A 12,774-nucleotide genomic window follows, 5' to 3' on the forward strand; every position below is an offset into this window, starting at 1 on the left:
ATAACAAATACTTATGGTCAAAAATATTGCACAATAAATAAGTTGGCAATAGCCAAAATGACAAACCGTGTCAACCAGCTCCAAAAACAACACGATCAACAGGAAAGTTTATCATTTATATTAAAGTTGAGTATGAAAAGAGAATATGCATTTTCTCTCAACCTCATCCCTCCCCCCCCCCACACACACACAATTGTATTTCAGAGTTTCTTCCAAAACTGTAGGTGGGCTGCAGTTCAACAAAACAATACTCTGATATATTTTGTTTCTTCTGTTTCAGCCAAAATCTTCAGGCAAAGATAACCCAGCCAGTACATCTCACCCCTCTCGTCTCTTCATGGTTTGGGCTACATCTCATCTGCTGATTTTTCTTAACACCTCCTTTTCCCTTTCTCCCTTTAGCTCTTCTTTAGCTACCAACGACCTTGGGTTCAAGTATAGCATACTGAACCAGTCATCTGCCTCCCACCTTCCCAGCACATTTTTCCTTATCTCCACTAAGCCATGTTGTGCACCTTTTGAATTAGTTAATGTCCCTGGCCTGTTCCAGTGGTGAAATTCAGCAGGTTCTGACAGGTTCTGGAGAACCGGTAGCGGAAATTTTGAGTAGTTCGGAGAACCGGCAATTACCACTTCTGGCTGGTCCCAGAGTGGAGTGGGAGTAAAGATTTTGCAGTATCAAAATAGAGAATATTCAAGATGCACAGGACTTTTGTGAAAACTTTTTTGGACCTAGCGAATATGAAAGAGACAAAGAAACACTAAAAGAGGATCAGAGAGATCAGAAGGATGATTGGAGAAATGAGAGAGGAAAACAAGGATATCATGGAAAAGGGAAACGAGATGGGAGGAAGGGGGAAGAAGGAGGAGTAGAAGAATACGGAGTAGAGACTCACCTGGCAGCAACATCTAAAGGGATTAATAGATAAAAATGGATCAAGGAGTGAGACTATTAACGGTGAATGTTAATGGCCTTAATACTCCGACAAAGAGAAGATGTATCTTATCAAAAATTGTTAAAGCCAAAGTGGATATAACATGTTTGCAAGAGACTCATATTAAACTATCACAATCTAATTTACTGAAATGCCCAAAAGCAGGGAAATTGTTTGTAGCGGCTTCGGAGGAGAGAAAGAGAGGAGTGGCAATGTATGTAAAGGAACATCTCTCACCGAAACAACTATTTTCAGATGAAGAGGGAAGATTACTAATCCTAGAGGTGGAATTGTTCAGAGCAAGGTACTATTGATAGGAATTTATGCTCCCAACACCAAACAGAGATCATTCTTTTGAAGAATACAAAGAGAAATTCGAGATTTGGAATATGAGCAAGTATGTCTCTTGGGCGACTTCAATGCAGTAATCAATAGGACACAGGATTACAAAAGAGGGGAAAACTCAAAAAAGGGAAACAGAGGACAAGATAAGAGGATCTTACCAGCTATTTGTAATGAAATGAGAGATGAACTAGGATTGAAAGATATTTGGCGTGAGCACAATTCGACAGTTGAACAATTCACTTATTATTCTCCCAGGCACAAATCGTGGTCCAGATTGGACATGATTTGGATGTCACAAGAACTTAACTCTCAAGTGACAGAGGTTAGGATTATGCCGAATGACTGGGTGGACTATAGCCCAGTATTAGCTGTATTAAACAAAGAAGGGAAAAATAGGAAGAGGTGGATGATGAGATCAGAGATTTTGAAAGAATTTGAATTTACACAAAAGCTTAAGACAGAAGTGACCTTCTTCTTTCAAGAAAATAGGACACCAGGAATGCCTCTTCAAATAGTCTGGGATGCTGCCAAAGCCTTTATAAGAGGTCTTATTATCAAACACATGGCTATTAAACGTAAAAAAGAAGAACAAGAGAGGGGTGAGATACTAAGCAAATTAACAAAGGCCGAGGAACAATTGCAATATAACCCATTGTCTATTGAAGCAAAAGAACAGATAACATTGTTAAAACACCAACTTAATCTCTTGGATCTGGACAGGTTGAAAGATAAGATAAAGGTCAGCAAGGCAAAAACACTTTGAGTCAGCTAACAAACTAGGAAGATGGCTTACATTTAGGTTAAAAAAGGAGAAACAGAATAGACGAATTGAACAATTAGAAGATAAGGATGGAAATCTAATAAAAGATAAGGGAGGGAAAGAAAGAATTGCAGTGGATTTTTACAAGGAACTATATAAAAGAGAGGAGATTTTAGCAGGTGTGACGAAAAATTATATAGAGAATTCGGATCTACCTAAGATATCCAATTTAACGAAATAAATTTTGGACGAGGAAATTACCCTAATGGAGATTGAAAAAGCAGTAAAGAAACAGGAAAATTTAAAAACACGGGCACAGATGGACTCCCGGCAGAGTTATATAAAACATTGTTTGAGGTAATGGGAGAACATATGAAAGATTTATTTAACGAAGTTCTTGGAAAAGCAGAAATTCCCCACTCATGGAGGGAGGCTAATATCAGTTTAATACCTAAAGAAGATCCTCCTCCGGTAGACATTAAAAACTATAGACCAATATCTCTTCTGAATTCAGATTATAAAATTTTTAAGCAATCTTAGCAAATAGATTAAAGGGTTTTCTAAATGAATTTATACAAAACGATCAAAATGGGTTTTTGCTGTCATGACAAATACGAGATAATTTGAGAGTCATATTAAATGTACTTGAATATTATGAAGATCACCCAGGTAAACAGGTTTCATTAATTTTTATAGACGCTCAGAAGGCATTTGATAGGGTCAATTGGGAGTTTATATTATTACAGTTAGAATACATGGGCTTTGGACAAAGATTTATAAACGCAGTTAAAGCCATTTATTCCAAACAAACGGCTAGATTACTGATAAATGGGGACTTGATGGAAGAATTTTCTATTGGCAAAGGCACAAGACAGGGTTGTCCTCTATCCCCCTTACTTTTTATATTATCGTTAGAAACACTACTGCGTAAAATAAGAAACGAGGAAAAAATAAAAGGTCTTGAAATTGGACACCAGGTATATAAAACTCAGGCCTTTGCAGATGACATGGCTTTTATTTTGGAAGATCCTATAAAATCTGGTTTATCCCTGTTAGAGACAATTGAAGAATTTGGGGCGGTAGGCCTATTAATTAACAAAAAGAAAACAAATATATTCACCAAGAACGTTTCAGAGGAAGATAAGAAGGGTTTACAGGAAGCAATTGGATTAAGAGTAGTCAATAAAATTAAATATTTGGGAATTTGGTTAACCGGCAGATGCTCGAGCATACAAGAGGATAATTATAATAAATTATTAACCCAAATAAGAAAAGACCTTGACAAGTGGGGTAAAATTCAACTATCACTTTTGGGATGGGTAACAACAATAAAATCTTACATTTTACCGAAGTTTAATTTTTTGTTTCAAACTGCCCCAGCGAATCTATCAAAAAAATTCTTTATGGATCTAAATCAAGCAATAACCAAATTTATTTGGCAGGGGAAAAAACCCCGGATTAAAAAAAAAAATGATGCAGGAGATAAAAGAAAGGGGAGGCCTGGGTTTACCATGCTGGGAGAACTACTATTCAGCCGCTCTGTTAGTCTGGGTAAAAGAATAGATCACCTTAGGCAATAGCCATCTTCTCAAGATAGAAGGCCATGATTTACAACAGGGCTGGCATATGGCACTCTGGCGGGATAACACTCCATAAAGCAAATGGTTTACCCGGCATTATATAAGGAATATCTTAATTCGAAATTGGGAGAAGATCAGTAAAAAATACTATATTAAAACACCATGCTGGATATCACCTCTAGAAGCGTTGATATATCCAAAATTATATAACCCTGTGAAAAAATTAATGTACAAAGATTTGCTGAATGCACGAGGAGAGCTAAAGCCAAAACAGGAGTTGAATTCCCAGGGACTACAATTGGATTGGTGGACCTATCTACAGATTCAATCAAAATATAAAAAAGACAGAGATAGGAAAGGTATAAATGTTGACTTGCAGGAGTTAGACAAAATCTTGATGGGCCAAGAAAAAGGCATGATTTCTAAAAGCTATAAACTGTTGATGAGGTTAGAGATTGGCAACCAGATAGTAAAGGATACAATGATTGCCTGGGGGAAAAATTTTGGCTACTCAATTCATCTGGAAAAATGGCAAGAGATTTGGTGGGGGAATATGAAGCTAGTAGTTTCTACGGCATATAAAGAAAATATTTACAAGATGCTATATAGATGGCATCTCTCCCCCGATAGATTGGCCAAAATGTTTACTGGACAGTCCGCTGAATGCTGGAAGTGTGGGTTTGAGCGTGGCACTTATTATCACCAATGGTGGACGTGCCCAGAAGCAGTAAAATTTTGGGGAAAAATAAAAAAGTGGCTCAACGAGATCTTAAACCAAGAGATTGAATGGCGACCAGAGACATGCTTGCTCGGCTCCAAACCGGAAAATATTAAAAAAGATTCATGGTACCAATATATTATCACAGCAGCGAGATTAACATATGCTCAATTCTGGAAAGAGAAAAATACCCCATCAGAGGAAGCAATTATAAAGAAGATTTTGGATTGTGCGGAAGCAGATAAATTGACTAAAAAACTGAAAGATAGAGACCAAACACAAACATGTTTATCTTGGGAAAAACTATATATTTGGCTATCAAAGAGAAAACTATAATCCCAAACTAGATTAGGAGTCATATTTATTGAAGAATTTATATTATACAAGTAAAGTGAGGTCGGATAGACCTAATTGATTTATAAATGTAAATTAAGTTGTTCTGCCTCCCCCGGAATGTAACATATATTGTACCGAATATTAAGTTATTAAGGTACTACTTATAGACATGTATGTTATTTGTTTTGTTGTTTTGTTTGTCATTTATTTGGTGTGTTGTCTTCTTTTTTAATGACAAATGTAAATAAAGATTATTTAAAAAAAAAGATTTTGCAGTATCCTTCCCCTGGAGTGGGGTGGAAATGGAGATTTTGCAATATCCTTCCCCTGGAGTGGGGTGGGAATGGAGATTTTGTGGTATCCTTCCCCTGGAGTGGGGTGGGAATGGAGATTTTATGGTATCTTTCCCCTGCCACTCACCAAGCCACGCCCACAGAACCAGTAGTAAAAAAATTTGAATTCCACCACTGACCTGTTCCATTTCTCTCCCAACCCCCCAAAACACAAGTTTGTGAGTCTCAGTCTAATGCAGACCATCTAAAATAAGTGTTCTGCATATGATATGCTCATGCAACTAATTTTATATATTCCTAATTTAAGAGGGGTGCTTTGAAATGTGCAAGAGTGCAAATGAAGCTCTTCTCTTTCAGTCTAAATTAAAGCAGCTATGTTCCTTACGTGGCTCATACGTGAGGTGCTCTGGAAGCTGTTCCTGACTGTTTCTGCATGAACGAAAAAGAACGTGCTATGCATGCACATGCAGACAGAAACAGCTGAAGCAGATTTCAAGGCAACTATGCCTGAAAAGTATGCAGTTTTAACAATAAGATGAGAGAGGAGCTTCGTTTGCACTCCCACATATTGTGAAGTTTCTCTTTACACACTTCTAGTATTGCTTCCCAACTGAAGCAAGAGGCATCTTTCAATGACAATCATTACCAGATTTGAAACTCCCCAAGAGTGTTTACTACTGGAAAAAATGTTATTTATCATTATTATCACCATGTAGCATTAACAATCCTAAAGCAGGATGCTAAACAGTAAACAGAAAAACTAAGTAGGAGAAAAAAATCAAACTAGTCAAATCATAAAAAGATAGTAACTTCAAAGTGTGATGACAACAAAACAAGAGACGTAGCACAAGTACTTGTTCTCCATTCAGATAAAAAAGAAATTACTGGTAGCTTTAAAAGCTAAAGACCTGACACAGCAACTATCTAAATTAACAGTTCCCAAACCTTGGTTCTATAATCTCAACCACTGGCACTGCTGAGTGAGGATTACAATGCACACTAGTCAGCATTTGGGTTAAGTTTAAAGTTGGAAGCCATTTAAAAAGCTAAATGGCTTTTACAAAGCTAAAACAAAAGCTTTGTTCTCTTTGAGAACAAAGAACAGCTTTATTAGATGAATCATGTTTAGCCATCAAACAAAAATGCAACTAAACCACAATACCAACTTTCTCAGGTGCTAGCAACTCTACAGTAAAAAGTTTGTGCACTGTCTCTTGACTTAGAGAAAGATTCCTTTAAGATAACACATTGAACGTTATTTAATTAAATCTTCTTTCTTACAGAGATTCAGTGATTAACCCAACCAACTGGTTTTCTTTTAATTAGCTCCAAATAAGCCAAAGGCTTAATGAGAGCAGAAATCTGCACAGGAATCCATTTTTATCTATTACATTTGCATAGATAAGCCTGACCAATATTTTGTTTCTATTTGAAAAATGGATATTGTAGCTGCTGCTTGGCATTAGAACAATTAGATTTCTGGATAAAGCATGTGGATAAAAGCTTTGTACTGCTTTTCCTGGTAGTGGTGATGGGGACAATTAAGGACACTAAGTAGTTTTCTGGACTGCTGAAAGGGAAGAGGTTCAGTTTGTACTCTGAAGTTAATGCCAAAAGACTATTTCAAATAATCTAGTATGTTTCCCTGAAAATAAGACCCTGTTTTATATTTTTTTGAACCTTGAAATAAGCGCTTGGTCTTATTGCCATGTGCTCAAAAGCCCGATTGGGCTTATTATCAGGGGATGTCTTATTTTGGGGGAAATAGGGTACCATTTTTACTGTCATTTGATTTATAAAACCAAATAACTCTATAGTTCTGAGCACTCTGATGTGCAGGACTACAACTCCCAAAACTCTGAGCCCACGTGGCCACTAGAAGTTACTATCTAGCACATCTGGAAAGAATGACATATTATACACATTGTCCAAAACCCCTTCCAGAAGAGCTACATTTCAAACAGTCATTTCTTGTGGCATCTTGTTCAGCAATAATTCAACAAGTATTGTTGTGGCCCGCCAGCGGTCTACGCGGATTGTGGCTGATCCCAACAACGAGGAGGCTGGTGTGGTGTCATGCCAGCAGCCTCTGCAGCCGGCACTTGAGTCGGACAGCGAGGAGGCTGCAGAAGATGTGGTGCCACAGGCAGGGATTCAGCCAGGGCCTTCAGAACCTCCAGAAGCTCCCATAAGTGAAGAGGAAGAAGAGGAGGAGCCTCTTCTCAATGCTCGAGCATGCAGGGCTGCCAAAAGGCAGGAGTGGCTACTCAGGAGGAGGTCTCCTCAAGAGTAAGGCTTGGGGTTAATTGGCCACTCCCTTAGCCTATTTAAATTCGCACACAGATAGCAAACGTTGCTGGAAACAACGTTTGGTCCTACGCAGAGCATTTTGAGAGTGAGTTTTTTGTTACAACTTGGTTTCTAGGCTGATTGCCAACCCTTGTTAGACTTTGTTTAATCTCTGTAATTCATAGCAGGCTGATAAGGACATTTGTGGTTAAAGGCTGCATTTTGAAAGGGGTCTGTTTGTATTAAACTGAGTTTTTGGAGCTGTGTGTGTGTGCTACACTTCTTGGGACCCGTAGCTGGGGCAGAACAAGTATTGACCCAAAACCCCTCTGGAAGAGCTCTGTATTCCGTTTCTTCCACGTGGCACACAATGTTGAGTAAAGATCAATCTCCAACAGTGTCACTTTTCCATCTCTGGGAGGCAGTGCTTTTGGCTATGGTCTCCTAAATGTCAACATTCCAAGTAATAACCTCAGATTCCTCAAACAACAATTTTATTGGAGATATCATATTGGCACAACTTGTGAAAACCAACTCTGAAAGTTCCCGTGGTTTTCACCTAATTAAAAAGTGAAACTCCCCCCTTTCCCCAAACAATCAGTCACATTGTCCAAGCAAGCTGCTTGCCAGTTGCCTGGTAACTTCATTCCTCCTTTCTCTAGCCACCTGTTGGAATATCCTTTGCTTCCCACAAGAAACTATTTTGTTTTGACTACAAAACCCCATCTAACTATGTCCCCCCTCCCTATCCCTTCTTTGCGTTGTGGCAACCCTGAAGCCTCCAAAAATGGCTCCAGCCAGGTTCGCTTCAGAGTTGACACTAACCTTTCCAAAATGGAGGATAACCAGTTGATCTTTCTAGCATGAATAGAGTAGTCTGGAAAATTGTAGTGGGGAGAGGTGGTCCTGCAGCCACCAGGCCTTACAACACTTGATATTAGACTTTTAATCAGCCCTTAGAAGCTGAGAGGTAATCAGTGCAAGTAATCATGTTCTGATATTTGAAAACAGCCATATGTGTGTTTTAATATGATTATCTCAAGATGATAATTATTATTTACTATTCAGTTTCCACACAATAGTTTCTAAAATGCTCAACTGACTCCAACCTAGGGAAAGCAGAGATTAGGTATCATTATTTAAGTAAAGAAATTTTTTAAAAAAATCCAAATCAGTGGAAACTTTGACAGGGGGTAGGGAAACCAGGGCTCTGGTCCTTTCTTAGGTACAGAAGCCAGATGGATGGCTTTAGGCCAGTTCTTATCTCTAGAATGGGAAGTCAAAAATATCTATCCATCACACACAATGCACCATTGTGATAGATTAGCCCATAACCTTCAAATGAGACTTTCACTCATTTTCAGTGCATTGATTCATATAATACATACATGTGCACACTCATGCATGCAAATGCTTTTAAATGTGTCTGCATATTGTTCACACACACACATACACAAAATCCCATCCAATTGTCACAAATTGTTGAGTGAAACACAAATTATTGAGTGAAATACGATGAATAAAGTAAACTTAACAGGATAAATCCTATAATGTCAAATCTGGTAATGGAACTAACGGGGGGGGGGGGAGAGAATATATGGGAAACACATAAGGAGCAAAATTGAATGTGCCTTCTCCCTTAGTAATAAAACCCAAATGAACATGTCACTGTTAAAAAGATGTAGCACAGATAGTTTCTTCTTAGAAATGATAAGCATGCAGTCATTTCTAAAATGGCAAAAAAACCAAAAACAAACCCACCCCAACACGCTAAACTAAATCCCAAGCAAAAACAAAAAAGCAGTGGAGAACAGTTGCACCCTCATGCAACAAGGATTTCTAAAGTACATACCTAGAAAGGTTCTCTTGGGAGCTGTTTTGATTTCTTCATCCTTACTATCTGCAGCTATATTAAAATATTGAAGAGAAAGCAAAGACAAAACAAAGTAGTTTGACTCCTCATAATAGCAAGGTCTGAAAGTGCTCTAAATTAGCTTAAAGTTAAGGTAGCTTGATGGCAGTCATCATGCTAGAATGCTTTTTTATATTAAAAAAAAACAATTTAATTTGCTGGATTCTGATATTAGTCATTCATACCATGCTCCCCAAAATTTAGAAAAACAAAAGAAACATTTAGAAAACATCAATGTACAAGAACCATAGCTTAAGCAAATATTGAATGCATAGATCAGTATCAAGGAGTTACATTAGTTACCTATTTTACACTGCATTACATTTTTGTTCGCTAAGAGGATTGTGGAAAAAAGTAATGTAAGCAAAGATTTAGCTTAGCTAAATCAAAACAGCATGAAAGGGCTCATCTGAGACACTTGATAAATGATGCTTTACAATCCAGCCAATAATTCAAGAGGTAAATATGTACAACAAGCTTATCTCAATAACTGAATTACAATATGAATAACAAATAAAATCTTAAGCTAGATTCACTTATCCAAAATGGAACAAAGCTACAAAACCAGCATTTATTTTCGTTCTCTGTAGCCAACAAAATCTATTGTTTGATAAAAGCAGCTAAATTCTGTTCAACACAATTCTAAATTTTGCAAATCTAGGAAATAGTTATAAGATGGATGTTGAAACAAAGTCAGTAATTGCCTTCAATCACCACATATAAGTATCTCTTACACACACACACACACACACACACACACACACACACACACACCAACCCAAACATTCACATTTCCAAATTCATTTATAAAAATAAAAAGTATGAATTCAAAACAAAAAGCCAACAATGCAAACTATCAAAACAGGTTTTTGGATATTTCACATCATTAATTCATAGAATTCAATGTTTTAAATCATACAAGAACATGACAAAAAAATATTGCATTAAAATTAGAAAAAGGCATTTCAGAAAAACCTCTAATGTATACTGCTCACTAAAGTAATCATAAGGAGGATATATTTAAGCGAATTACTCTTCTTATGCAGGACAGGTTTCATATAAAAACAGGCCACAAATGTAGGCTATATAAATTAAGAGGCTCTGAGCTAGAGATTGGGTTTACTGTCATAAAGCAGGTAATTCAAAAAAAAGTCCAAGGGTGAAGGCTCAATATTGACTAAAAGCAAAGAGGAGACTACATCTTAGTCTCTGATTAAAAGCTTCTGGAAATTCAATCATTTGCAACAAGTTAACAAATATTCTAACCAGCACAGAGCAGACAGATCCTCTGAGATATGCCCATTAAAGATTTATTTCATGTAACACATTTTTCTGTGCAACTGCCCATTCTGTCAGTGTTAGGCAATGTGAAAATCATTAATTCCCACCCAGAATCAGCTGCATGCGTGAAGGAACTTGGTTGTATAGACCAGGGGTATCAAATTCGATTTGAGGGCCACATCAGGGTTGTGTTTGACCTCGGGGGTGGGGGGCGTGGCCAGGTGGGTATCACTCGTGTCAGGGTGGCCTGGGCAGGGCTGGAGGGGGATCCACTTTTGCTAGTAGTTTGTTTTGCTAGCGCCCTGCCAGCAAAAATGGAGCTTGGGAGAGCTGCACGTCACCCTCCCAAGCTCCATTTTCACTGGCAGAGGCACTGCGAGCCAGACCTTCGCTGTTTTCAGGCAGCCCCGCAGGCCGGATCTAAGCACTCCGCAGGCTGGATCCGGCCCATGGGCCTTGAGTTTGACACCCCTGGTATAGACACTGAAGCTAAGCATTCAAACAGAAAGGGGGAAAATATGAACTTAGAAAGAAAATAGGATGAATGCACACACGGATAGATGGACAGATGTAAGGAAGGAAATCTTAGCAAGTCTGCTTTCTTTGCATTGCCATATCTCACTATCTAACATTAAGACGTGTGGACTTTCAGAATTCCCCAGTGGGAATTCTGGGAGTTGAAGTAGTCACATCTTAATGGTTTCCAAGTTTGAGAAACACTGCCGTATCTGAAAAGGAGGGAAAAATAAGCATGCACAAGTCTGTAAATTATACATATCTTTCATGGGATCATGACATCAGGTTTTTCTCTCATTTTTTTTATCAACCAACTTTCTTATTATCACAAAATGAAGAATGAACACATCCAAAAGCTGAAGTATGAGAAAACTGTAGAACGTTTTTGTACTGCAATGGAAATATATATGCATGTGACCGTCATACCCTATTCTCACATTTTGTATTTGAAGATCACACATAACTTGATGGAAGCCATCTGAACCTCTAAGAGATTAAAATGCTGACTAGCGTGTCCTGCGATTCATCATTTAATATATCACAATGTTTGTTATCACAACCAGACATTCATGATAGATGGAAGGACTGATCCATAAAACGATGGAATGTTACACTTCTGAGCAGAACAATGAGTACAAAAGGTTATTTCAGGTGGATGCCACAAGAGTTTAGAGCAATGAATGTGACACCAAGAAACATATGAGTATATAGTAGCAATTGGGAATAAATGGTGGGAAGCTCTTTCTTCTATAATTTTGCAAAGGAGAACAGAACCAACTTCTATAGTTTACTACTCCAATAAATAGGGTCACTGGGTAAGAATTGCTTTGATTATGATTTGGCATATTCATATACACACAAATAAAAACAAATATTTTCAAAATAAATCACATTTCCTCAATTGGAACGCTCTTTAAATGTTGAAACATCAAAACAGAGTTTTGCCAAAATATAATGGAGCCAAAGAAAAGAGAGGAGAAATAATGTTACACAGAATCAATATGCAATGATTTCAACCAACCTGAAAAGGAACGTCGTTTTATATTCAACTCATTAGCCACACGTACTTCAGTGCACAGTTTCAGCATCAATAACATTGTGGCTATCATTATAATGCTTTGCAATAATAAAGGTGACTCAAAATGTCTCCCAAACCTAAAAGAAGAAAAAGAGATATCAAGTGGTTGAACACTAAAAGAAAAAAAGACTTTCATAAAACAAAATTCCAGAATGGATATAAATTAATTTACTGATATTCAAATTCTTCCAAGAGCTGGTCACCATTTTAATTCTAGGTAGGAAACTAGAATATAAATCTATTAACTAGTTAATCTTTTGACAAAATTACATCAGATGCCAAATAAACTGCTCTGGATAATTATAGAAAAATATAACAAATAATGGATAACAAAATTAACAAATTAAGAGTAATTTTTTTCTGAGTTTCCTAACCTTACATAGTGAAGAGAAGATTGTAAAATAGTGGAACTGGACATTCTTAATTTTAAATACATTTTTTTTTGCCAAAGAACCTAAATCTATATACCATATTCAAAATCAGTTTCTCCCAATAAAACCACTAGAGGGAGATCCATGCTCCTCGTAAGCCTTTACTGATCATTAATAAAATCCTAAACCTGTAACAGCTTCACAAAACATTTTCAAATATATTAATACTTAATATTCATGTTTGCTATCATTTTTTAAAAAAACTTGGCCTTGTAATATTCATTTGCACTATGGCAGGTGTGACCAATTGGGCTTCCTTCAGCATCAATTCCAATGGTCTAATATCTGCAGTTGATTAAC

At 37.2% G+C, this 12,774-nt stretch overlaps 1 protein-coding gene across 1 annotated transcript in view; it reads right to left on the reverse strand.

Annotated features, from left to right (window-relative positions):
* The window catches only part of SLC66A2 (solute carrier family 66 member 2), a 65,170-nt gene that overhangs the window by 42,959 nt on the left and 9,437 nt on the right, over positions 1-12,774 (reverse strand). The window contains exons 2-3 of the mRNA XM_070942443.1: positions 11,987-12,120; positions 9,109-9,162 (exon numbers count right to left, since the gene is read on the reverse strand). Of these exons, the coding sequence (XP_070798544.1) occupies positions 9,109-9,162; positions 11,987-12,120 (188 nt within the window). The remainder of the gene's footprint in view (positions 1-9,108; positions 9,163-11,986; positions 12,121-12,774) is intronic.

The sequence above is a fragment of the Pituophis catenifer genome, unplaced genomic scaffold (genome assembly GCF_029215685.1).
Source record: "Pituophis catenifer annectens isolate HBS135680 unplaced genomic scaffold, rPitCat1.0.hap2 SCAF_3, whole genome shotgun sequence".
Taxonomy (NCBI): Eukaryota; Metazoa; Chordata; class Lepidosauria; order Squamata; family Colubridae; genus Pituophis; species Pituophis catenifer.